This window comes from Sphaeramia orbicularis, chromosome 8 (genome assembly GCF_902148855.1).
Source record: "Sphaeramia orbicularis chromosome 8, fSphaOr1.1, whole genome shotgun sequence".
Lineage (NCBI taxonomy): Eukaryota > Metazoa > Chordata > Actinopteri > Kurtiformes > Apogonidae > Sphaeramia > Sphaeramia orbicularis.
Genome location: NC_043964.1, coordinates 8,243,347 through 8,271,306, shown reverse-complemented (window position 1 = coordinate 8,271,306; position 27,960 = coordinate 8,243,347). Strand labels below are relative to the sequence as shown.

The following is a 27,960-nucleotide window of genomic DNA, read 5'->3' as shown; positions in this document are numbered from 1 at the left end:
ACAGATAACCGTCCTCCTCCAGGTTTTAGATTAAAAGGTTTATTTTGAAAGGTCAAAAACCGGAAGTTACTTGGGTCCCCGTTGTCCCGCCTGCCCTCCTTAAGCCCCGCCCCCTGCATTTACCTGCGCACCTGCCGTTACCTGGTCCACAGGTAGACGGAGCCGGAGCAGGACGCGGATCCCGGAGCTCAGTCCACCATGGCGGAGTCCCAGCTGGTCTGCATGGACGACGAACACGTCAACGAGAAGATCCCGGAGTCCCGTCCGGAGTTCTACTACAGTGAGGAGCAGAGGGCGGCCCTGGAGCAGCTGCTGCGGAACGGGGACGGAGCCTTCAAGGTCCGGCTCCGGGACGACAACATCCGGGACTTCCTGTCGGCTCGCGAGGTCAAGAGCATCCGCAAGACCTTCCAGGAGTACGAGCCGGACAGCGACTCCGAGTCCGGGGACCAGGACAAGACCAAGGAGTCCAGCGCGGACTCCGGGGTCCACTCCACATACTGGCCCCAGATGTCCGACACGGAGGTCCCGGCCCTGGACATCGGCTGGCCCGGGACCAGCGGACTCTACAAAGGGGTGACCCGGGTGTCCGTGTACACCCACCCCCCCAAGGAGCCCGGACCCCACATCAAAGAGGTGGTCCGGAGGATGATCCAGGACGCGCACAAGGTAAGAGGCAGGGACCGGGACCAGGACCAGGACCCGGGTCAGACCTGGAGATATAGAGTCAAACCCCAGATCCTGGTCCGGGTTCAGGATCCGGATCCAGACAGGATGCGTTTGGAAAAATCTGGAAATGACAGTTTTTCACATTTTTAGAGTCTGTGTAGTTCAGGGGCCACAAACCAAACCAGACCAGTAAAAATAAATAAATAAATAAATAAAATAAATAAATAAATAAATAAATAAATGTACATTTGTAAATTTCCCTATGGGATGAATAAAGTATCTATCTATCTATCTATCTATTGATAATAACACTAATAATGATAATAATAATAATAATAATAATAATAATAATAATAATAATAATTTCATAATAACCCATAAATGTCAACTCCAAACTTTTATCTATGTTTTAAATTGAAAAAAGTTAAATTACATGAAAATGTTTACATCTACAAACAATCCTTTAAAAATGTGAATAACATGAACAACTTGAAATGTCTTAAGAGAAGTAAGTGCAGTTTTACTTTATTATGTCTCATCATTTACACATGTATTAAAACTTACTCATCACAGTGGATCTACAAACACGCAAAACATTTAATTACAGACAGAATTTAGTTATTTTTCGTAAGACATTTCAGTTTGTTCATAATTGTTGTGAAAGCATAATTTGTTTTCATGTAATTTAACTTTTTTTAAAATACGAAAACTAAGAGAAAAGTTTGGGGTTGCCATTATTTATAGGTTATTGTGGTAGTATTTTGCACTTTGGGCTGTATTGGATCCTTGGGAAATGTGAAAATGTTCACATCTTTTATCAATGATCATCAGGATCGATGTCAGATCATTATTTCTTCCAGTTTGAGGCAGATTTTGGTTAATTAAACCAGATGTTTTATCTTTGGTTCTACATTATTCACGTCAAACTGTATCTGGTTTTAGAACAACTATTATCAGAGGTTTGTTTATTTATGTAAAAAAAAAAAAAAAAAGAAAGAAAGATGCACAAACGTAAGAAGTAATATCCAGAAGAAAATCAAACAAAAGCACTTAAATGCAACACGTAGAAATATTAAAAGTAGAACAAAAAGGCGGATAATGAATAAAGTTAATGTATATCACCCAGTTGAATTATTTATGTATGTTTAATAACTTTTAAGATCAGTTTAAGCTGAAATTTTAACTTTTTCCAATATATGGTGTTTATTTCAATAAAATTAAAGCCAAACCAACAGGATCTGAACAGAGATCAGCAGAACAGTGAATAAAACGGTGAAAAACTGTAAAACAAAACTGTGAACCTCAGTGTCTTGTGTCGTTGTGACCTACTTGGCTCAGCACAGGTCATGGTCGTTGGGAAGGGAACGGTGTGACGTGATTGGCCAAAGGAGGTCATGTGACAGATTTGAAAAGTTTTTTTTTTTCTCCTGGGGCTGAAGATCTTCACTGTCTGATTTCTCAGTTGGAGTCTGAACCTGAACAGATGAACAATCAATCTGAGGGTCTTTTATGTCAGGGGTGTCAAATATGCGGCCCGTGGACCAAAACCAGAGTCAAATGCGACCCAAAGTCCAAAAAATTAAGTCAAATAAAAACCTAATAACCTAGAATTAATGACAACTCCACATTTTCTTCCTGGTTTAATGTGAAAAAAGTCAAATTACGTTATTTATTGTAACAATATTTACAGCTACGAACTATCCTTTCACAATAAAATGTGAATAACCTGAACAAATATGAAAAATATGAAATGTTTTAAGAAAAATAAGTGCATTTTTAATAATATTCTGGCTATTATTACATGTTTTGTGTACTTATAGATCCACTGTGATGAGTCAGTTGTGTTAATAATAAGATGGGATATTGTATTGTTGAAACTGAACTTATTTTTCCAAAGAAATTTCAGGTTAAACGTGGTTGTTCACATTTTCATCATGTAATTTAACTTTTTTCACTGTAAAACAAAGAGGAAAATTTGGATTATTATTTGCTAACTAAAATAATTAAACTAAAATTAGGTTTGATACCCCTGAAAATGAAAAATACCTTTATTTTTTCATATTTAAATGAGTCACAGTCTATCATTTCTTCTTCTTATGTTTTAGTTTTGCATGTGAAGAACCAGCTCTGGACTCTAATGTCGTTAAATCAGTAAATAAACCAGGTTCAGGTCTAAAGTTCTCCACCTTCAGAACCAAAAAAGTCCATGGTTTGGTCTCCGTTTTTCTTCCTTCATCAGGTCAATCCCCACAGATCCTTTCAGCATAAACGGGTCTCAACTTGTAACATTTAACCCAGATTTCAACATGAATGGAAAATAAAAGAAAACAAGTCTAGACGTCACAAAGGGAGGACGAGTCTGAACCGACGCCTGCTCTTTAAAGGCCTTCACCTCCTTTTGTTCAGATCGGAACGACGCCACGTCAGGTGTTTTAGTCAGTGTTAGGAGTAGGTCTGAACTGATCTGCTGTTTTTCATTTACACGTCCGTCAACAAACACACAAACTCAACATGATAAAGGTCACGCTTCAGTTTTCTGATCCATGTGACGCTCAGATCCTGGTTTAGACGTTAAACATATGAGTAAATATATGTTCAGCGGGTTTGGAGGTGGAATGATCCTCAACGCAGACCTGAGTCCTGCTCAAATAAGATGTAAAAGACGGTAAAATACAAATACAACGTAAGATTTGACGAATGCGACGTAAAACAAATGCGATAAATGCAACAGAAATGATGCAACAAAACGACGTATAGTCAGGTCCAGAGTTCACTACATGTTTGTTTGTTTGTTTGTTTATTTGCACAAAATAACAACAGCAATGGAAAAAACAACAACATTCAAACAAGTAACTAAACTGTGCAGGAGAGGTTAGAAACCAAAAAAGAAGGCTTATATGAATACCTCCCCCGAAATGAACAATACAAAAAAAAAGAATTAAAAAATACAATATAACTGAAATAATAAACTAAAGTAAAAACAATAAAAATGTAATCCACATTACAAATCATCAAATACAAATCAAGTGATATACAGCCTTATATTTTTTCATGAATTAAAGTCCTTTTCAGATGCTTTTTAAACAGTGATAAAGTAGATGTTGATTGAAGTTCAGGTCTTAGATTGACAAAAGTTTGTGGACACGTTGAATTCAGGTGTTTCTTTTCTAACAGGGGTCTGGGATACAAAACAATGACAAAAAAATGACATAATATAGTTTTATATTGGAATAAATATCATTGCATTGGTTAGTTTGGTTTAAAGTGTTATGTTTCTTTCCAAAATGCCTCAGAGATGGTTTTTACTTAATTTCTCTCAACATTGTTTTTGTTGGTTTTATCCATGACTATGATTTTAAATGTTCTCTTTTAAATGTGCTCTGACTGTTAATAATAATTTTCTACCACAACCAACCATCTACTTTCTTCACATCTCACTTAGGAAGAAAAAAACTCTCATTAAACTTTAAGGAAATATTGATGTTTATAAACTATATGGACAAAAATATTGGGACACATCATGTCAATAGCTGTAAGATGTCCTGTTCATGATGATTTGAGATAAAAACATCAAAATTTCCTTAAAGTTTAATCTGTCATTATTGTTTTGTATCCCAGACCCCTGTTAGAAAAGAAACACCTGAATTCAACATGTCCACATACTCTTGTCATCCTTGAAGGCAACACAAAACGAACAAAATAAAGTGAACAAAAAGAAAACAATCAAAAACAAACCAAAAAAAACCCCCCACAGTAACACAAGAGCAAACACTGTACATTATAACTTATAAGTATAAAAAAGATCTGGAAACAATCTGGATAACGATAGATAGATAGATAGATAGATAGATAGATAGATAGATAGATAGATAGATAGATAGATAGATAGATAGATAGATAGATAGATAGATAGATAGATAGATAGATAGATAGATAGATAGATAGATAGATAGATAGATAGATAGATAGTGTACTTTACTGATCCTGAAGGAGATTCTGTGAAGTCCATTGCTCGCATACATACATACAAATGACACAGTGAACAAACATATGTACAATAGTGCAAATACGCAAGAGAGTTAAGTATAAAGAATAAGAATAATAATATTAAGAATAAAAGTGACATAACCATAATAAAATGACACAGCCAGAAAAATAAATAGCACACAAGGTAGTCAGACCAGAGGCACTGGAATGGAATAGAATAGAATAGAATAGAATAGAATAGAATAGAATAGAATAGAATAGAATAGAATTTATTTGCCATTCACACAGATGCATCGCAGTATAGGTACAGTACATTGAAATTCTGGTGTATTTTCCGGACTCACAGAATCCAAAGAAAAAAAAAAGACATGAAAAAATTGAAAACACAGCTAAAACATATAAAAACAACTAAAATATAACCACAGCTAAAATATAAGCACAGCTAAAACATAAACACAGCTAAAATATAAACATAGCTAAAACATATAAAAACAGCTAAAACATAAAAACAGCTAAAACATATGAAAACAGTTGCAGTTACACTAGCTGGTACTGAGGTGCAGTCATCATCAGCAGCAGCTGTAATGCACTGAAATACAACTGTTAGGTGCAAACATATGGAAATATTCCAGTTTTGACTGTAAGAATAATTGGTTTGTGTAACCTCTGTAACCTGCCCCGTCAATCACCTGTTTTGCTTTCTTTCGCAGAATTATTATTAGAAGTATAGTAGTGATGTAGTTATTGATCCAAACCTCTGCAGTTCTACGTCGAAATGGAAAAACAAGTGAACGGTATAGAATAAGGAGTGATTTATGTATAGGTGAAAGGTTCAGGTAAAACTCAGGTGATTCACTAACGTTTCTTCACCTCCAGTTTCAATAAATCAAGCTCTGACTCATCCTGTCATACACGTGACTTTCAGTTTTTATCGATTCTGCACAAACGGCAGATTGTTCACACCAGAAGCTGATGTTTAGAACTTGAGCCTCGAGCGTCGATTATAAATGTCGACTCGGTTCAGGTTTGAACAAGATGAGTCAGGATGGAAATGTCAGATCAGACCTGCAGGAAGACTCATTCAGCCTCGGACCGGGTTCAGCAAACCCCCCCACGGGACCCCCCCACACCCACCGCTGCCTCCCATTGGCTGACCGCGCAGGTATGCACGCCTGAGCCGAGGCAGAGTCTGGGTACACATTGTTCTTGCAGGACCTGGTCCAGGTTTTCATGTGGTTTAATTTCAGGTTTAAAGGTCGTCTATGATGGAAGACCACGTGAAAGATGCAACAAGATGAAAAACTGAAGTTTAGCTGGAAATTTTTTTATTCTATTTTTTTAAACCAGAAAAAAGATCCCACTGAGTTTAAGAACCTCTTTTCCAAGGGAGTCCTGGCCAAGAGGCAGCATGAAATACAACACATAATAATTTACAGAACAAGTCAAACTATGAAAAACAAGTGGAAGTCATTGAGTTCGTCTCTAGCACTTTGAGTTTAGATTTAAAAGCATTCAAAGAGATCATTTCAGTCAGTTTCCAGTCTTTTAGCAACATATTCCATGTGCAAGGAGCAGAGTAGAAATGAAATGATTTTACAGTAGAATTTCTGGTTTTTTTTTTCTGAGTATCTGCTTTTATTTTGAAGTTTCCCAGGAAGTACTGAAACAACAACTGAAAGAGAAAATGAAACAAGTTAAAAACGGCTTTTCTACTGCAGAGGTCAAAGGTCACATGTGACTAAATCATTAGTAAAGTCTCTTTTCTTGACTTTTATATCATGGCGTCATTAGTTCATAAACTCAGTAACATGAATTAAAGGAGTGATATTTTGCTTTTTTAAAATGGAATTATGCATTTTCAAACATTTCCCTGTGGTCTACATAAACTGTAAATGCTCTGCTTGGGTCTGAATTCTTCATTAATTCAACTCCACAGGTCCATCTTCAACCCTATTTACAATTATATTTATGCATTTGGCAAACACTTTTTTCCAAAGCAACTTGCAGGGGAAACACCAAAATAAAGGAATAAAATATAAGAATAGATTAAAGACATAAAACAGCTGTACAATTAAAAACAGTGTCGTATAGAAGAATAAAAAAGCCAAATGGTCCACTAAAATACAAGAATAGATTAAAAAGACATAAAAAATAGCTGTACAATTTAAAAACAGTGAAATAAAAATATCAAGTAAAACAACAGATTAAACATAATAATCCATTTAAAATGGAATTGGAAATGGAATATTTCTGAGTAATGACATCAGAAAGGTGGTTTGGAGCGCTGGCCCTTTAAATGCACATGAGCCACTTCAGGCCCCGCCTCCTCCAGGTTGTTGCTCTGCTTTCTGTCCCGTTCAACCAACAACTGAACATTTTAGGAAATCAGCTCAAAGTTTGGACATATTTTCAGTTTTTACCACAACCGCTGCTGCTGACAAACAATTATGTCGTACTCTGAGAAATGTTCATCAGAAGTCTGGACCTTATATGTGCAAATGTCATGACGTAACTAGTTATAAAACGTTACAAATAAAGCAGGAATTAAAACAGGTTGTAGAAATCCACTTGATTTTTGCCGGAATGAATATAAAGATAGCTTTGTAGCACCTGGAGAGTTCAAATTCAAACTGTATGAACTATTAGGGTCCAAATACACAAATAAATGAACCAAAGACTAATAAAAGTGGCTTTAGAGAAATATGACCTCTTCACCCTTCTTCCACTTCCTTTTTCATGTCAACTCTTCAACGTGTCCTTAAATCAAACCGTCTGTCAGATAAACAGTAAAGCTGAGCCTCCAGTTCATATAATTAAAAATACTTCCCTTTGATTTTGCTTCACAGCGAACGTTTCACGTGGTGAAAATTCCTCCGTTTGGTGTGAAGTCAATCATCGACTTCTGAACAAAGGATGCATTTCTGCTTTTCCATCGCCTCATGGATCTATGGAAACATGTCGACAAACAGGTTATTAGAGTTTATCGAAACACAGACAGAGGTGATAAGAGCCGATTAAAACTAAGACTGGAATCAGACTGAAGCTAAAAATAAAAACAAAAGATGTAAAAGATGCTAAAATACAAGATTTATTAAGGTAAATGTGCAACAATATTAATGCGACCTATTTATTTTAGCTGCTGTTATTTGTATTTTTACAGTGATGCTCAGATTGGATAGCACTTTTAATATCATTGTACTTGGTACAATGATGAAAAGGATTCTATTCTGTTTTTTGTTCTATTCTGTTCAATTCTATTCTATTCTATTCTTTATTCTATTGTGTCCAGTTCTGTTCTGTTCTATTCTTTGTTCTATTCTGTTCTATTGTATTCTGTTGTATTCTTTGTTCTATTCTATTCCCTTCAATTCGAACAAGTGATGAAATTGGATATAAAAAACATTAAAATGATGGAACAAAAACCAAATGAATAGATATAATCTGTCCATATTATCCACACATTACACTAAATGTTATAAAAGGTCATATTATTTTTTTTTACAATTTGTATTAGATTAGAATTCAAAAGTTATACATTTTTGCCTGATTTTTTTTGTCCTTTCTTTCTAAAATCAGCACATTATAAACAATGGAAAATTACAACACTAACATCCTTCTCCGAAATGAGTAAAAAATGTGTTTTAACAAATTTTAGCATTTAATATTTGACCAAGCACAAAAAATTCTAATGCATATTCTAATGCATCAAAAAATAGGGTTTGTTTACATTATAAACATGGCATTTATAAGGTTAAAAATAAGACAGTTATTGAGTATTTGATATTTGTGTTTATGGAAAAAGTTGATGAAACCCCCCAAAAAATGTAAGAAAAGTTAAAAACTGTATGAAAATCATTCTACCATTAGTACGGCACTGTGTAGATGATGAGCTTTAGGTGATTTGAAGGACATCTATAGATATAAAGAGTTAAAATATATGAGTTATTGCGTATTTGGTATTTTTGTTTTGGGTAAAGTTGATGAAATACAAAAAAAGTAAAAAAACAAACTGTAAAAAATGTTGACATTATCATGTAACTGTGCAGATTACGTATTTTCTGTGATTAAGAAGGACCTGCATGGGCCGGGTACTGAAGGGTTAAGATGAATGTGGCTTAAAAGACGTAAGAATAATATGATTCAGCAAAACAAATTAAATTCAATAGATGTTTGACAAGACTAAAATAAACCTGTAGCATCAAAATGAATAAAAGCAGGACATCTTGAGTTTTTTCTTCAACAAGACAAAAAAAACATTATTCACTTTGTAACAAAATAAAACCCAAATATGAAAAATAAACTTATTGTAGTATTGTTTGGCCTCTTCATTTGATTCTCCACAAACTTCACATGATGGATTTCATTGAATTTTCTTCTGAATGTGAGGCTGTTTTTCAGGAAAACCTTCAGACGCTGGATCAGGTTCAAGTATTTACAAGACGAGGAAACTGAAAACAGTCTCATATATGAAGGATGGAAAGAGTCGGTTTGACGGTAAAACAGTGGCTGATGTTTCCGATCAGTAAAAGCCCACGTGTTATTTGTATTTTATCAGAGCCGGTGACTGATCCTGACATGTGATTTTGCCTTATCTCGGATCTGTAACTGTTACGTAACGACCTCACACGCAGACAGTGATGAATTAATTAGCAGAAAACCGTAACCGTTGTTGGACCGAGCCCAGAACGTCTTGAGTAACCGTTTTAATTACCTGGAAAAGCAGGTTTCACTGAAGTATTGACTCTGTAAAACCAGGTCAAAACATTCATCAGCAGAAATAACAGTGACAGGTGATAATTACTCACAGAGTGGGTTTGAAGGAGGGAAAACAGACATTAATATGTATGAACTCCATTCACAAAACTGCATTTTCAGCAGAATTATCTTTATATTCCACTATTTCTCAGCCTTAATGTCTAAACTACAATAATTATAAGTGGAAAAATACTGGATTTTTACAGATCAAGGTAATAATAATGATGGAAAAGTTGACAGTGTGAAGCCTGATCTTCAATTGTGAGTAAAATTAGACAGTTTTTTTGTGTTTTCAAAGTATTTGACAAGACAAAAATAACGTAAAATTAAAAAAAAAAAAAAAATCGCCTACAATGAAAATCATTTGAAAGATACAGCGAGGAAAAAAGTAACACAACAGAAATTAAATTAAAAGACAGCAAAAAAGATTAAACTGAAGAATTCAGAGCTTACATTTCATCTGTAATGCACATGTTTAGGCATAATATTGTTAAAATTGCACTTATTTTTCAGGTTATTCATATTTTTTTTGGTTTGGATTCTTTGTGGCGGCTGCTCGTCTTTCAGAGAGGGGAAGCTCATTGTCGGCTTACATCCAAAAAAAAATTGTCAAGTTATTTAAACATAAATTTAGCCCTCCATTCCATTAGCACTGTCCGCCATCGTGTGCACCTTGCTAAATAGCTAGTTCACTCTGACCTAGCCAATAGTATGATTGATTTAACTATCTACAAAACAATATTGAACTTGGGCAAGAAATGATTAAATTATGTAACTGAAACAAGAAAACGTTGAAATTATGTTAAATTGAAACAAGGAAGTACAGTGAGTGTGTTTTATTTACAGTGCAAGAAATGAACAAGTAATTTTGTAGTGGTTTCTCTCTCGATTTCACAGCAGAATGTGCGACGGTATTAAACTGAACTGTGTCAGTGAAGGAGTAGATCTGAAAATAGCTGTCAGTCAAACAGGATTCAGCCTTTCGACTGATCCTCCAATCAGCACGTGGAATGCTTGGTGTCCAGCCCGGCCGAGCTCCGCCCACAGTTCTATTCACCCCCAGAGACACTGAGTGTCCAGAGGCGGGACAACATCGTGGCATTTATCCAATTATCGTCCGGTTTTGAGGCAATGAAAAAAACTGTTCCACTCAGTCCCATTGAAGTGCATGGACGCTGAGCGTCTACGAACAAATGCACTGAGCAGAGATCGAATGAGAAAACAGCGCAACGGGAATGTATGAGAAGTGAACAACATCGAGTCTGTTGATTTGTGATAAAACTGATTCTGAACGAACTCGTCTGTGAGATGAACATGTTCTAACACATTTGTAGTCAGTGAATCTCAACACAACCGTACATATTTAACCATTTAATTTTCGTAATTTTAGGGGAAGCCGAGCTTCCCTTGCAGTCTATGAGAAATCACCTCTGGTAACTAGTTATAAAACGTAATAAATTAAGAAGGAATTAAAACAGGTTGTAGAAATCCACTTGATTTTTGCCAAAATGAATATAAAGATAGCTTTGCAGCACCTGGAGGGTTCAAATTCAAACTGTATGAACTATTAGGGTCCAAAAACACAAATAAATGAACCACAGACTAATAAAAGTGGGTTTAGAGAAATATGAGCCCTTTAAGGAAACGATCCCTGAAGTGCATCTGTTTTCTGTCATCTGTCTGATCTGAATCTGTCAGGGTTTTAATCGTCCCATCTCCGTCTCAGGTGGTCGCCATCGTCATGGACCTGCTGACCGACCTGCAGATCCTCCAGGACCTGCTGGACGCGGCGTCACGGCGTGGTGTGGCGGTCTACGTGGTGCTGGAGGCCTCCGGAGTTCCACACTTCCTGGACATGTGCACACGGCTGCAGATCAGCGCCATTCACCTACGGGTGAGTTTCAGACGGAGCAGGTGGTTTAGGGTGAATTCACACCCGGAAAGTCCTTTGGTCCGCTTATTTGATTCAGACTGAATATGGACTTATTTTTTTTGTTTGGGTCAGATTGCATTCTCATTGCTCTTTTAGCTAGTGAACCAAAATGTGTACACAGAAGCACACACGTGACGAACTGCGCTGGAATTGGACAGAAAAGTTGAGGGGAGGGTGAATCAGAGGCAGCAGGTGTTGATGAAAACAAACATGGAGGTCGTACGTACAGTTATCGTTTTGAACCGGCTCAGAGTCCGTTTGGAAGTGGTCCGCTTGTTGGATTCGAATCAGAGTTCGCATGTTTGTATTCACACCTAAAAAAAAATCCGGACTTTCCGGTGAAATGAACTTTGGTCTGTTTTAAACAGACCAAACAAAGTAGGTGTGAGTACACCCATAAATTAAGTCTACAAGTGGACTCCTCTAGAGCAGTAAAACCAGAACAGGGGTTAGTCTAGTTTAGTGTAGGTTGTGTTAGTTTGTTATTCTTTTCTGTGACTTCAGTGTGTTTAGTTCAGGTTCCACATACAGAACAATATGATCTCAAACAGGTCTGACCAGGAGAATACTATCATCATAACCTATAAATAATGACAACTCCAATATTTTATCTTTGTTTTACAGTGAAAAAAGGAAAATTACATAATGAAAATATTTACATCTACAAACTGTTCTTTAAAAAAGTGTGAATAACTTGAAAGACCTGAGATTTATTAAGAAAAATATGACCAATTTTAACAATATTCTGCCTCAGTTTATCATTTAGACATGTACATTATAACTTACAGATCACAGTGGATCTACAAATACACAAAAAAACATTTAGTATCAGGAAGAATATTGTTAAAATTGCACTTACTTCTCTTATATTTGTTGAGGTTATTCACATTTTTTATGAGAGGATAGTTTGTAAATGGAAACAGTTTCATGTAATTTTACTTTTTACACTAAAACAAAATGAAAAAAATGGAGTTGTCATTATTTATAGGTTATTATGATGACTAAATGTTTTGTGCATTTGTAGATCCACTGTGATCTGTAAGTTGTAACTGAGACACTATATTGTTAAAAATGCACTTTTCTTCAGAAATTTCAGGTTGTTCATGTTATTCACATTTTTTAAAGGATGGTTTGTAGATATGAACATTTTCATAATGTAATTGAACTTTTTTCAGTATAAAACATTAGAGTTGTCATTATTCATAGGTTATTATGTTATTATTTTACTGGTCTAACCCTCTTTAGATCACATTGGTTTGGATTGGACCCTTTTGTGGGCCGGTTTTGGTCCACAGACCGTATGTTTGACACCCGTTTTAAATGTTAGTTTAGATGCAAAAGAACAATCAAATCAAGTGGGTGAATCCAAGTGGAACCAGATCCTCTTCAGTCCTGTTCAGGCCTGCGTTTCCATCTGTGATCCAGTTCCCGGCATCAAGTCTGGTCAAGTTCACTCTATTTGTGAATCTCACAGTTTTTACAGGGAACAAAACCCTGTGGTAAATGTACAAAACCACGTAGAAAAGGTAAGACAATGAAAATGACAGCAAGGAAAATGATGTAAAAGACAGAACAAGACCACAAAAGGAGCAAAACTATGTAAAAAGACTAAAGAGGACGACTGTAATAAGATGGAAATGATGTAAAAAGATGAAAACAACGTATAACATAGAGTTTGAATTAGCATCTTTCCAGAGAATATCCATCTTTTTCGTGGTTTTTGTGTTATTTTTGTGATTATATCCAACTTTCTTCTTTGATTTGCACATAAATGTTCAACTACAGCCTAAAACACAATGCACACACTTTGTCTTTGTACGTTTAATCAAACCTGCAGCTGCTTTTAAGGAGGAATGTTTCCAACCCATGAATCACTTTAGACGCTGACATGACAATTTAATCATTGTTTTTGTTTTGTTTTATTTGATGTGTTTCATGTCACACGAGTCGGTTTAGTGTGTTAAATATTTCCTCATTAAAACTCGCTGTGTATTTGTAGATCCACTGTGATCTGTAAGTTGTAATTAGAGGTGGACTGATATGGGTTTTTCTAAGGCCAATGCCGATTTTTAAAAATTCGGTCACCCGATGGCCGATATCTACAGCCAATTTTGGAAGCTGATTTTTTTTTTTTTTTTAAAGAACACTGACCATAAAATACAAATGAAACACTCAGATAATTATGATTTTTATGCAGCTATACAGTATATATGAAATTATTAATACACATAGTACTCTTTTAACATTTATTGAACTTCAAGTGCTGCCCACACAGGTGCCTGATCAAATATCTTATAACATTTTTACTACTGATCAAATATCGGTTTCCAAAAAGAAATTAAGGCAGATGACCGATATTGAAAAAAAATCAATACATCAGCCCGATATATTCACATTCTTTTAAAGGATAGTTTGCAGATTTTACCTTTTTCATTCAAAACTCTGGTAAATGTACAGAAAGACATAGAAGAGGTAAAAAAAAACCAAAATGACAACAAGGAAAAGGCAACGAAAATTATGTCACAGCCTGAACCGGAGCAAAAAAGGAACAAAACTACGTAAAAAGACTAAAGATGACGACTGTAACAGGATGTAAAGTGATGTAAAGATGAAAACAACGTATGAATTTAGAGCCTAAATTAACGTCTTTCCAGGGAATATTAATATTTTACATGCTTTCGTCGTATTTGAATGCGTCTCCATTTCACTTTCCTGTTTGATTTGCATATAAATGCCCAACTTAAAGCTTAAACACAAAACACACCCTTTCACGTCAAGGTGAATGTTTGTCTTTGTACATTCAATAAATAATAAATAATAATGCTTTTAAGATGGAGTGTTTCCAACCCAATGGCATGAATCAGTCTGTGAACTTTAGACTCTGACATGAAAATTTAGTCATAGTTTGTTTGGTTTTATTTGATGGGTTTCACAGCACACGACTCAGTTTAATGGTTTATGTATTTCCTCATAAAAAGTCGTCGTTGTGTATTTGTAGATCCACTGATCTGAAAATTGTAAGGCACTTATTTTTCTTAATAAAGTTGAGGTCGTTCAAGTTATTCACATTTTTTAAAGAGTAGTTTGTAAATGTAAACACTTCCATAATGTAGTTTTACTTATTTCATTCAAAACTCTGCGAGGAAAAGGAGACAAAAATGATGTAAAAGACTGAATAACAGCAAAAAAAATTAACAAAACTACATACAAAGACTAAAGATGATGACTGTAACAGGAGGATAATGATGTAAAGATGCAAAAAGATGAAAACAACGTGTAAATGTAGAGCTTGAGTTACCACGTTTCCAGAGAGTATTCATCTTTTACGTGGTTTTTCGTCTTATTCAGATGTGTCTCCATCTCACTTTCCTGTTTGATTTGTGTATAAATGTTCAACTACAGCCTAAAACAATACACGACTTTGTATATTTATTAAAATCTGTGGCTGCTTTTAAGGTGGAATGTTTTCAACTCGATGCCGTGATTCAGTCGGTACACTTTAGATGTTGACATGACTTGATGTGTTTCCCGGAGTACAAGTTGGTTTAGTGCTTTAAATATTTCCTCATAAAAAGTTGTCGTCGTGTATTTGTAGATCCACTGATCTGTAAGTTGTAATGCACATGGATAAATATTAAGCTGAGGCACTTATTTTTCTTATTAAAGCTTAGGTCGTTCATGTTATTCACATTTTTTAAAGGATAGCTTGTAAATGTAAGCATTTCCATAATGTAGTTTTACTTTTTTCATTCAAAATTCTGCAAGGAATAGGTGACGAAAATGATGTAAAAGACTGAATAACAGCAAAAAAAAAAGAAGAAAACTACATAGAAAGACTGAAGATGACGACTGTAACAGGAGGATAATGATGTAAAGATGCAAAAAGATGAAAACAATGTATAAATGTAGAGCCTGGAATGTTTTCAACTCGATGCCGTGATTCAGTCGGTGCACTTTAGATGTTGACATGACTTGATGTGATGTGTTTCATGGCGTATGAGTCAATTTAATGATGTTTGTGCGTCTCAGGCAGTGTTCGCAATACAAAATAAGAAATAATATTAGAAAAATTTTCTTTTATCATCTCCAGTGGGTCCAGATTGTGTTCAGATCATGATCAGATCCGTGACTTCTGACCTTAAGGCCTCAAATGCTGCGTGAACATTGATAAGTCAGATTACGAAAGAGGCCGATGAAAGAAGTGTCTTCAGGTACCAGTTGAGCAGCACGGTGAAGATCAGAGTGGAGATAAGACTGCAACAAAACACCGTCTCATTCATCACTTCCTCTCCCGACAGCGTCTTTATTGTGATGCGTTTGTTCAGAAAGATCGCAGCTTTGGAGAGTTTCCACCCGAAGCACCTGCAGGGAAGGAAAGCCTGTTTTTCTACATTTTCAGATATCAGATGAAGTGTTTATTGGCATATAGATCCATGAGTCACAAAAAGTCCCGGAGTCACATGTATAGACGTGTTGTAAAACGATGATCTGGTGTTTCTGTGTAAAATTAGGTGTTAATGATTCACTCATGAATCACTTACTGTAACACAAAGATAGAACACAACAACAAACAAAACCAACACAAACAGCAGCAACAACCAACAGCGTTTGGTCTGAAAACTGGATTGTGGTTCAGTTCATTTACACTGTAACTTAAGCCCCTTTTCCACCAACATTCCCTGGTATTTGTTTACTGATTAAAGGATTCCTGGTAATCTGTGAGGTTTATGTTTCCACCTCAGAGTTCTGGGAAATTTATGAAAGTCATGCTCAGTCATTTCCAGTCACCAAGTCGAAATCCTGTTGAAATTCTTCTGGGCATATTCACTGTTCAATCAGTGTTTTCCTACTGATCTCACCTAAATCGTATACATTGATTCTAAATCTGATATCAGAATTCTACCAATTTAACCCATAAAGACCCAATGCATTTTATTCAGCAACCACATTTGAAGATATCCAGGCTGTTTGGAGTGTTAACTTCATGGTTAGGACATGTGGATCTATACTTTTATTTACTTTCACTTTTATTATGTCATTGTTTAGCCATTTTATACTACATGTGAACTTTGGACACACTTATACTCTGTATAAAGTTCATACAAGCTGTGAGAAATAATCTTAGTGTGTCAAGGCCTTCTAGAATACAGGGGTGCCAGCTCAGCCATGGACTTATCTACAATTTCCGTAAACACATACATGTAAGAACTCTGAAGAAACCATAAAAACACCAGTCTCCATATCCAAACTTGTACTCAGATGGACTCAGATACTCTGTTTACCCTGTATGCCAAATACATCCTCCCTCCTTGAGGCGACTCCATGTCTCTCGCTGTCTTTGTGAACGAACGACAACAGACAGACACATGATTGAAATGCCCTGAGGTTGCACCAATCCAATATTAGGATGGATATCAGCCCCGATATCAACATTTTAGCTCGATCGGGGATTGGTAAAAGCAACCGATCCATCAGACTGATCCTTCCCCTTTCAATTTTTGCAACACAGGCTACATCATGCATGCTGAACATAATTCTAAAAGTAACTTGAGGAACCTGTATGTGGAGGACGAGAACATGGTAGGTTATAGCTCCGTAGATAAAGCTGTGAGAAAGTGAAAGTGAGCTCCCCTCCCTTATCATTGACTACCTGCTGCCCCCCGAAAACAAATTTGTGCCTGGGGAAGGAGTATGTGCCGAGTGATTTATACTGTTGTGGTGTGGGCACCCCTGCTTAGACTGTTGCCCCCATGACCTGGCCCTGGATAAGTGGCAGATGGATGGATGGATGGATGGATGGTGTACAGTAGTAGTTGGTAACGCATTTACACGCAGGCACAATGATGGCACTTGTGACCCCCCCCGACACACACACCCATGTGCCTGTGCCCCCCGGGAGAGAACCTCTGCTCTAAATTAACAGTGATATCGGATCAGTATTGGGTATTGACCGATGCGCAAGGTCCCAGCATCGGAACTGGAAAAAGTCGGATCGGTGCATCCCTACAATGCGAGATGAATACGCTCAAAAGATCAAAAGAGTGTATTCGTCAAATGGACATCATCGTTGTCGTCCACTTCTCGTAGCTTCTCTTTTTTTGCTCCATTTTCCAAATAATCAAATCACCAATGAAGTGAAACTTGTAGAAATGGAATAAACAAGTTCGCAGACGCCACTGGATTAAACATGAAGGGTGAATGAAGGGACAGAATGTTGCAAGTGTGCTCGACTAATCAGAGTTCTTCAATACATAGCCCCGCCCCTTAAGAATTGTGGGGAATCTGTAAAGTCCAATCCCCTACAAGGAACTTTTTTTCAGGAAAAGTTTGGGGTTGAGAGGATGTTTTTCTTGGGTAATTTTGGTGGAAACAGAACAAGGTTTTTCAAAAATCCCCAATAAAGTAAATGTTTCTGGTAAAGTTCCTGCCATGTAAGAGGAGTTCTTTGGTAATTGTTGATACAGCGCCGCCACAAACAGGGAGGGGTTTGTTTGATCAAGTGCAGAGTGAAAGAAAACTCAGACCTGCTGAACGTTTCAACCCCAATCGTACGACTCTACCAGACTATTAGGAGTGAGAACGACCTCAACCAGATGTTTCTCCACCAGTGTCAGACCAATAGTTTTTTTGGGGGGTTTTTTGTCCAGTCTTATCAGCCACTATCGGGGCCTAATATTGCCGATATTGTTAATCCATCTCCACCTCATTCAACCCTGTTAATATCATCTCTCTGAGTCCGTAGGTGTTGCAGCATCTGAGAAACGTTACTAAATGCTGATCTAGATTAACATCGGACGGCGTTCCTCAAGCCAAACCGTCATCCTATCCCCACTCCGACATAATAACCGGCCTTATCGGGTCTTGGTGGCAGAGTTTGGAGGCTGTGGTCTGGTTTAACTGGAGCGCTGGGAGAGTCGGTTCCTCCTGGTGTCAGTTGATGTGGCTGTGAAAGGCCTTTTCTTCGCGTTGGGCTCTGTTACTCTTACTCTGACAAATGAACATTCATGGATTGTGAGAACAGATGCGGAGAGTGTAACCCGACGCCAGAGCCCACGTCGGGTTGACGGCCGAGGAAAACCTCCTCCTGATACGGGTCTAATCAGTATTTACTCCTCCTGGTCTTTGTTTCTGCTCCTTCTTTCCTTTCTCTTCCCTGTAGGTAAACAGACATGGCTGAAGGGTTTTAATTCTTGGGAAAGTTGACTTAATGCCGTGAGGCGTGTCAGCGCTGCAGTTTGACTTGGCAGCTCAAACGTCAGCGAATGACACGGTCTGGACGTCGGACGGCGTTTACTCAGGGTTTACATGTGTGATGAATTGGGCTGAGGTGTGTAATTAAGCGGGTGTTTCCTTCCAGAACCTGCGTGTGCGGATGGTGAGAGGAGCTGGACTGGCCTTGTCCTTTGGAAAACTGCCCGGATCGCTGTGTTCCAAGTACATGTTGGTGGACGGAGAGAAAGTCATGTTCGGATCCTACAGGTGAGAGGTTTCACACAGGAAGTCGTCATCAGTAAACATTTAGACCAGGGGCATATTTACTGTATTTATTGTATTATTTACTGTATTTATTGTATTTATTGTACTATGTGAGATTGATTGTTTTGTTATATGTGAGATATGTACACTTCTGTTGCGAATCAAATTGCCCTTTGGGGACATTAAAGATTTTTCAATTCGAAGTCGGTTTAGTTCAGGGGCCACATACAGAGCAATGTGATCTCAAATGGGCCGAACCAGTGAAATAACAACATAAACACCTATAATGACAAATTACACATTTTTCTCCAAACCAGTGTTTTTCAACCATGGGGTCGCCTGAAATTTCTAGTAGTTAATAAAAATGAAAAAACAAAAAACGCATTAACTAGAAAAGCACTCGGAGAGCGGAGACCTCCCCCAAGGCAGATCTGCCCCCCCCATCCCCACCAAAATTTAATCATTTGTTCCTTGTGCCAGTATCAACATTTCCTGAAAATTTCATCAAAATCCTTCCGTAACTTGTTGAGTTATCTTGCTAACAGACAGACAGACAAACGGACAAACCCTGATGAAAACATAACCTCCTTGGCGGAGGTAATAAAAAATATATGACCAGTTGACAGAGACAGTCACGGTCCATAAAAGACATGACAAACTGTGGAGCTGAAACTGCAGCACTGTGGTTCTGTTTATCTTTCAAATGTTCATTGTGGTTGGTTTCAGATGCTGCAGCTCTTTCATAATTCATAGTTTGAGTTCTTGTTTGTTCAGTATTAATTGTCAGCCTTGTAAATCCAAGCTGGACTGACTGTACATATCCTGACCAAGGAAAATAAAACTGTCACTTGTCACTGTGCAGTAATCTACACCTGGCTTTTCTGCCTCCGTCCATAATAATATACATTATATAGACTAAATGTCTTCTAAAATTAATGGTTATTTGCAACATAGTGTAGCAAACTATTACATGATCAAAAACAAATTAATTTTAGCAAAAAAAAAAAAAAAAGGCTCAGATTTGAATATCTGGGGTTGCCAGAAATTTGTGAAGTTAAAATGGGGTCAAAAAAGGTTGGGAATTTCTTTCTTTGAACAAGGACTGGCTCGTTAATTAGTTGTTACACACATCTGAGCCTTTGTGTTTTTTTGTGTGTGTTTTACAGAAATGAAAACTGTCAAATAAAATATATTTTTAAAAAAGGTTGGGAACCACTGTCCTAAAGGAAAACTAAAACTAGTGAAATCACCGTCCTGATAAGATGCATTACATTGAAACAGTTCTATTTAAGCCTCAAATTTACTACCATCAAGCCAGAAATAAACGTGCACAAAAAACTGCTGTAAAATCATGAGATAAATATTTTTTCTTCAAGTCTTTCAATCTGATGAGTCAGGCAGGTGTTGATCATCCGTCCTTGAAAACTCAAAGGTAAAACTGTATTTATTCTTCCTGCTTATTAGACTCGTAACATCAAGGGTATTTTTTTCTATTGTGGGGAAGAGATCATGATGAGGAGTTTAACATGTTATTCGATCGATTTTTAAAATTGTAGTCCTGACTTTTCGGGTGCTGCACGGTCAGACCCCCCATTATATTGACAACATGTTTTGCCCCCACTCTTCAGGGCGCACCCTTAGGTCTTCAGCCCAGAACCTCCTGAAGGTCTCAAAGACTCCTTTTAAAACCTGGGGAGACCTGTCCTTTCAGGCTGTAGCCCCCAGACTCTGGAATGACCTGCCCCTGCCCCTGCCCCTCCATGCGGTCGACTCCATGGACTCTTTTAAAAAGCAGCTCAAGACGTTTTTATTTAGGAAAGCGTTTGGTTGATGGATTTATCCTTTTTATTTATTTTATGAAATTATTCTTATGTTGTTTTATTCCATCCATTTTATCTACAGCACTTTGTGATTTTTATCTGTGAAAAGTGCTTTAAAAATAAACTTTACTTAACTAGGATCAGTTTGGAAATAAGGAAACCTGAAGAAATGAGCACCAGGTAAAACCACCACCTGACTGTGACTAAAACCTCTGGTCAATGATCGACCAGGATGTGATTCTGTCTGGAGTTATTTATTTCACCACAGATGTTTCTCTGCTTCTTAAAGTTATTGTTATGCTCTCAGTTGCTCCAAAAACTTAGATGATAGATGTTTGATGATAGACACCAGCCTCCCGTCACCTTAAATGTCCTTGTTTTTCCATCAGCTGAGTTGTTTTATGTTCACTTTATGGCGATAAAACACGAAAGTAGGATTACAGCTCAACCTTCCTCCGTATAAAACAGCTTTAAACCAACATAAAAATACCAAGAGTCAAAAAATAGTCCAATCTCACGGCTCCATAAAGGTGTTAGAGTGACGATTTAATGACAGATCCAGGTTCATGATAAAGTCTGTGATTTGTTTGTATTTCACAGTCATTGTGGGCGGAGCTTCAAGTCCAGGATGTAGTGTAGTGTACTGATGACTTGTCAAAAAGTTTCCCAAATAGTTCTGGATGAACTATTAAGATGTTAACTCGCTTATTAAATGACTGAAAATGGTCCAATACAGAACCACACAGACCTGACTCATTAAAGTATGATCACAGACGTTAAAAATGTGCAGAAGTAGAAGAGAAGCTGAAAGCTGACTGAAATAATATAATATAATATAATAATAGTTTTTACCTGTCATTCAAAGGTAAACATCTGAAGGTGGAACAGAAACTTTACTGATACTCCTTGTTTGTATTTTTTCTTAAATAATATAAGAAACAATATATATAAACATATGTAAACATATCGCAATAAAAGAACCAGCAGAATAGAGACAGTACTTTATTTCAACAAGACCATGTGAACCAAGATCAGAGTTTTGAAACGAAGACGTTTTCAGATGTTCCAGACTGATGTGGTTTAAGGGGTCAGACACATAATTACTGCTGTTAATGAGCAGTGAAATGAGGCAGGACACGAAGAGATAAACCAAGAACTAATATATAAATAATATTTGAAATATCTAACCTCAAAAACCAGATACAAAAACAGATATTTAAGACAGTTATTAAGCATTTTTGGTCTTTTATTCAATCTCTATTTTTGTTTCTGTGTCTGCTGTTTGTTTTGCTGCTCTCTAAGGTTATTAACATTAAATTAAACTATGTTGCATGTACAGATACAAAGATAAATCAGTTAGTTGTCAATGATTAAATTAACTGACAACTATTCTGATGACTGATAACATTAAGATTCAGATTTCTTTATTGTCATTCAGACATTATGCCAGAGATGCATTGCAGAACGAAATTACGATGCATTTTGGCCACGATAATTAGATAAACACCATAAGAATAAAAAAGATCATTGGTTTGACATTGATATTAGAGTCTTGAGTTTAGAAACACTTTTCCCTATTTAGAGCAAACATTGAACATAATCCCAAGTTTCAGGCTTGGTTTATCATCTCTATAATAACGATTGGTCTCAACAGAACTATATTTTAGTAATTTCAAAGACAGCTGGTTTTATTTTGTTTGTTTTGTTTTTTGGCCTTTTTTTTAAGGCTGGTCCAAACCACATTGAGGACCTGATCCTGTAGAAATATAGTGTACATAAACATGGACTGCGGAGGCGATCTGCTCCATCTTATCCCATTAAAAGCCAACAGAAATACAATAATTTTTATTTTCACTTGATTACACACTAGAGGTAGACAGATATATAGGCCAGCTGATATATCGGGCTGATGTATTGATTTTTTTTCCGAATATCAGTCATTGACCTTAATTTTTTTTTTTTTTTTTTTTGGAAATCCGATATTTGATCAGTAGTAAAACTGTTATAAGATATTTGATCAGGCACCTGTGTGGGCAGCACTTGAAGTTCATTAAATACTAAAACAGTACTATGTGTAGGTGTATGAATAATTTCATTTATATAGCTGCATAAAAATCTTAATTATCTGAGTGTTTCAGTTGTATTTTACAGTCAATGTGCTATAAAAAAAAATAAATAAATAAATAAAAAAACTGCCTTAAATATCAGCCTCAAAAAGTGGCTGTAGATATCAGCTGACCAAATTTTAAAAAATCGGCATCAACCTGAGAAAAACCTATATCGGTCGACTTCTGTTACACACTAATGAACATAATCTCTAAATATGATGTTAAATTTCTGCAATTAGAGCCTATTAAACACTTTAAAATCTTGCAAATTAACTTAAATAATATTTTAAAGATGTTTTTCTCTAACAAATAAATCAAAAAAGGCACCACAAATGTAGTAACATCCCCACAGCTGTGGTCTGGACTGGTCTGAAATAAATAAAAACCCCAAGTCCTCTTTGACTAAAACCCAAACAAAACCAAAAGACCAGCCTTGAATCAACAACATTTCTGAAGAATAAAATACTAGCACAAAACACAAAACCCCGACTGACTTCAGAATAATCTGATTACACTGTTTGGAATACAGAGTAAATGTAGAGTTAATCCTCGGTGTACAAAACAAGAGTCTGGTAGGACATGTCACCTTGTCCACAGGTAAAAACTAAAAAAAAAAAAAAAAAAAATACCTGAACCTAGTAAATAAGAGACTATTTGTACCAAGTTAATGAGACTGAGTTCATCCTCATTTTTATTGAGGGAAACTGACAAATCTGTAAAAATCATCAAACAGTGGGAATTATCTCGTACTATTGCTTAGTTACTCCATGTTACACAGTGCTGATAAAGTGGAGAGTTGAATTTATCTTTATTTTGTGTCATTTTCTACGATGGCGTATCAGGACTACTTTATGTTAACCTCCTGAGACACAGGACAGTAAAAGTTTTGGTGTTTGTTTTTTTTTTTTTTTACATTAAATTGCCTTGATTGGAAATAGTATGATGCAACAGTTTTTTCAAATACTTTTTTATGGAATGTTCTTTGCAGTGGATGGCGTTTTGTTTTTTGTTTTTTTCTGACCCAAACATCCACCGGCAACTAAAAGCATCTCCTGATTTAAAATGTTTAATAACTTCTGATCCCCTAATCCTATCAATCCATGTCAATAATTGGTGTAAAATACAGTTTGTTGTCTTTTCATGGTCATCAGATATGACCCATTTGGACGTTCAGAGGCTCCGTAGTTACCGTGGAAACACCGTCATCCTCTACAACATTGATTCACCAGTAAAACCCATGGAGTTGGATCAATGACAGTGAATGGACATGCTTGGTTTTCAGTTATTGATATCTTAGCTGAAAAAGTCAATTTTTCTTAGTTTTACCTGTTTTTGATAAAATTACCCTCAACGTTATTTTGAGCTTTTATGAACATCTACATCTGTGAATTAAATATAGGAAAAATACACGAGTGACACTGAAAACTGCAAACATACAGAAAATAAAATGATAATAAATGGTGATAAATCGTTTAAGAAAGGTTAAATGGAGAGAAAAATTCATTCGTGAACTGTCACAAAAGTAGCACTGGGTCTTTATGAGTTAAAATCCTGACAAATTGGAGGAATTCTGATTTCAGATTTGGAATCAACATACATGATTTCAGTGAAATCAGCGGCAAAATAATGACTCAACAGTGAATACGCTCAAAAGAATTTCAGCAGGACTTTGATTCGGCGACTAGAAATGACAGCCTGATTTACATACATTTCCCAGAACTTTGATTACCAGGAATTCTTTCACTTGCTAGATAAATACCTGGGAATGTTGGTGGAGAAGGGGTAAAGTCACACTGTTAATTAATAAATCACTAAAGAAAAAACATAATATATAAATATAGAGAAAGAACTATTTTGGAACGGCCACAAAAGTAGCAGTGGGTCTTTATAGGTTAAGTAAAGCTGTGAAACTCCTCCACTACAGAGAACAAAATGCATTCCTGGGTGTCAGGAGGTTAATGGTGTGAAGTGTGAACACTAGACTGAACTAAAAGTCGCCCATTTCTAGTTTTATTTCATTGATCCAGTCTAAACCCTTCTTTCATCCACAGTTTCACCTGGAGCTCCTCCCGGATGGACAGGAACACCATCACCGTCATGTCGGGTCAAGTTGTGGACTTCTTCGACCATGACTTTAGGGAGATGTACGCCATTTCTGAACATGTGGACCTCTACAGAGAGTTCAACATCACCAAGCCCCCTCCGCCCACCCCCATCAGGAAGCCAAAGGTGGAGCAGGTCCGGCCTCTGCCCGTCTCCACGTCTCGCTTCCAGGTCTCCGTCGGCGACTCCAAACAGATCGACCTGAAGGTTCCCGCACATAAATACCACAACCCCAAATACTCTCTGGTTTTCGGGAACAGCATGGGTCTGACGGGCTCCCTGCAGGACCTGTCCACCCAGAAGGACACGGTGGCCGGGTCGAACCAGAGGAACGGCCTCCAGAACAGCTTCCATCACAACAACAAGGACAAAGCGGAGCAGCCGTCGCCTCAAAGTCCGGCTTCGCCTGCAGAAGACGAGGACGACGACGGAAAGGGAGGTCTGAAGAAGAGCCAGTCGTTCAACGCAAAGAAGCAACGCAGCTCCTTCAGACACTTCTTAAAAGGACGAGGAGCTAATCAGGGCTCAGAGACGTTAGATGAGGGCATGGCCACTCCGCAGACACCGTCTCCGGCCAAAACGCCCGAATCCAGCGGCGTCGTGGGAAGTGAGCTGGAGGACACGTTTGAGATCATCGAGAAGCCGAATCCATTGAAAGCCAAGTTCAAGAAGACGTCGAAGCTGAGCCAGAGGAGCATCTCCATGCAGACGATCAACACCCCGGACGAAGATGGTACGGGTCACATGACCATCCACGTTTCATCAAAATATAGCCATAGAGATATCGTTAGCCTCATAGCATCATTAATTAAAGTCATATTTGTGGCTAAATTGTGATATCTGTATAGAATGAAGGAGCAGTGTTAGGAGAGTAAAGTTACACAGATCTCACAATTTGGCCAAAAATATGACGATGCAGTCATGCTATGAAGCTAACGATATATTTATCTTATTAGAACAATGTAAAAAAAATAAATAAATAAAACAGCTTTAGAACATCATGGAAAAGACACAAGAAGATGGAAAGGACAAGAGTAACAGAGTGTAGACAGTCCAGAAATATGAGAATAATGTTAAAGATCTGCAACAAAACTAAAATAATACAAAAAAATAAAGAAAAGGACAAAAGACACAAGATAAAAACACAAAGTAAAATCATCAAGATGAAAATATACAAAAAAGATAAAAACCATGTAAAAAAAAAAAAAAAACCTACAATGAAAATAAAGTAAAAAGACACCACAGGACGACAACGTAAAACATGCAATATGAGAACAAAAAAAATCAACAAAATGGAAAAAAAACATGAAGTCAACAAAATGAAAGGATAACATACAAAACAAGAAGAAAAAGATGTAAAAGACGCAAAACAAAATGCACAAGATGAAAAGGATGTAAACATAGAACAAGACAAATGATGCAAAAGACGCAACACAGCAAGAACAAAATGAAAATGATGTAAATGTAAAATGCACAAAATATACATAAAAGATGCAGCAAAATGGAAAAAATAGCATAAAAGCAGCAATTTGACGTGTGAAATGTGAAAATTACATAAATGTAAGATACAAAAAATGCAAAAAAAAATTTGAATATAAGACGCAACAAGATTAAAACAATGTAAATTTAAAAGATACCACAAAAGTGAAAAACAACAAAATAATGAAATGTAAAAGCACACCACCAAAACAACGTAAACAAAGATACAAGGATAAGGAAACAATGAGCAAATTCAAAAAGACAAAAATTATATAAATGTAAAAACATAAGATGGAACTGCAAAGTATCAAAGATGAAAACACTGTAAAAAAGAACAAAGAGCTTAAACAGCTTAAACAGCTTAAAGAACAAATGAAAATGATGTAAATGTAAAGTGCACAAAACATGCATAAAAGATGCAACAAGATGGGGAAAATAGCATAAAAGCAGCAAATTTACATGTAAAATGTGAAAATACAAAAAATGATGTTAAAAAAAAGACAAAAAAATGCACAAAACATACACTAATAGAAACAGCAAGATGGAAACTAAGCAAAACAAGAAAATAAAATAGCAGTTGACGTGTGAAATGTGAAAAATACATAAATGTAAGATACAAAAAATGACATAAATGCAAAAAAAATTTGAATATAGGATGCGACAAGATTAGAACAACATAAATGTAAAAGATACCAAAAAAGTGAAAAAATAAAATAATGAAAATTAGAAGCACATCACCAAAACAACATAAACAAAGATACAAGGATAAGGAAACAGTGAAAAAATGCAAAAAGACAAAAATGATATAAATGTAAAAACATAAAGTGGAACTGCAAAGCGTCGAAGATGAAAACGCTGTAAAAAATGCAACAAAACACATGAAAATGACAGAAACAAACACACCTCTAGTGTCTGATTCCATGATTCAGTTCTTATTTATTCATTTTCTTTATACAATAAAAAAGTGTGGATGTGTCTAAACCGCTGTAACTTAGATTAACTTTATCGTTTTTTTTATTTTTTAAAAATTTTTCCAGGATTCAAGAGTCGTCGGCGACAACAGAAGAAGAACTGCATCCAGTCCTGATCAAACCCATGTTTTTACTCTAAAGACTGAAACAGAGGAAGTGACAGATCAGCCAAGTCTCGGAGGTGACATTAAACATTACACGATATGTGGCTAATGGGACGATGCGTTCGAGTTCACCTCAGTCTGTCACGAGAGACGCTTTAAAGTCCCTCTGTAAATGTCAGCGCTGTGGCCGTCCTCCCGTCTGTCGTATGAACTTATTGTCAGTGTTGGTTTTTTTTGTTTTTTTTTGTTCTCATGCTTGAAGCTCAATGCCGCACGACTGGATTACATCACACCCGGGAGTTACTCCGGTTGCTATGGTGAAAGGAAAAGTGATCAGACGTGGCGTTGTCCTTGGGTGTCACCTTACGAGGACCCTTGGTAACAGAGTGAGACCTGTGGCAGAGCGTTGTACAGGCTGTGAATAATGTAGAGTTCCTGCATCTGAACGCCGAGCTCCGGGTTTGAATCCAGTTCCAAAATGAAAATGTGAATCACCGTGTTTTGAACCACCACATGAGAGGAATCTCAGTTTGTAGCAAATGTTTGGAAAAAAAA

The 27,960-nt window shown here is 36.7% G+C and overlaps 1 protein-coding gene across 1 annotated transcript; it reads left to right on the top strand.

Annotated features, from left to right (window-relative positions):
- The first annotated feature begins 131 nt into the window (after positions 1 to 131).
- Positions 132 to 27,960, top strand: fam83fa (family with sequence similarity 83 member Fa). The gene is made up of 5 exons (XM_030142420.1): positions 132 to 669; positions 11,138 to 11,305; positions 18,702 to 18,823; positions 24,800 to 25,584; positions 27,368 to 27,960. Exons 1-5 carry the CDS (start codon positions 199 to 201, stop codon positions 27,415 to 27,417), a joined length of 1,596 nt encoding a protein of 531 aa, XP_029998280.1. The 5' UTR covers positions 132 to 198; the 3' UTR covers positions 27,418 to 27,960.

Coding starts and splice junctions, on each gene's coding strand:
- fam83fa (XM_030142420.1), top strand. CDS start 199: ATGGCGGAGTCCCAGCTGGTCTGCATGGACGACGAACACGTCAACGAG. Junction 670..11,137: donor TGATCCAGGACGCGCACAAG/GTAAGAGGCAGG, acceptor TCTCCGTCTCAG/GTGGTCGCCATCGTCATGGA. Junction 18,824..24,799: donor GTCATGTTCGGATCCTACAG/GTGAGAGGTTTC, acceptor TTTCATCCACAG/TTTCACCTGGAGCTCCTCCC.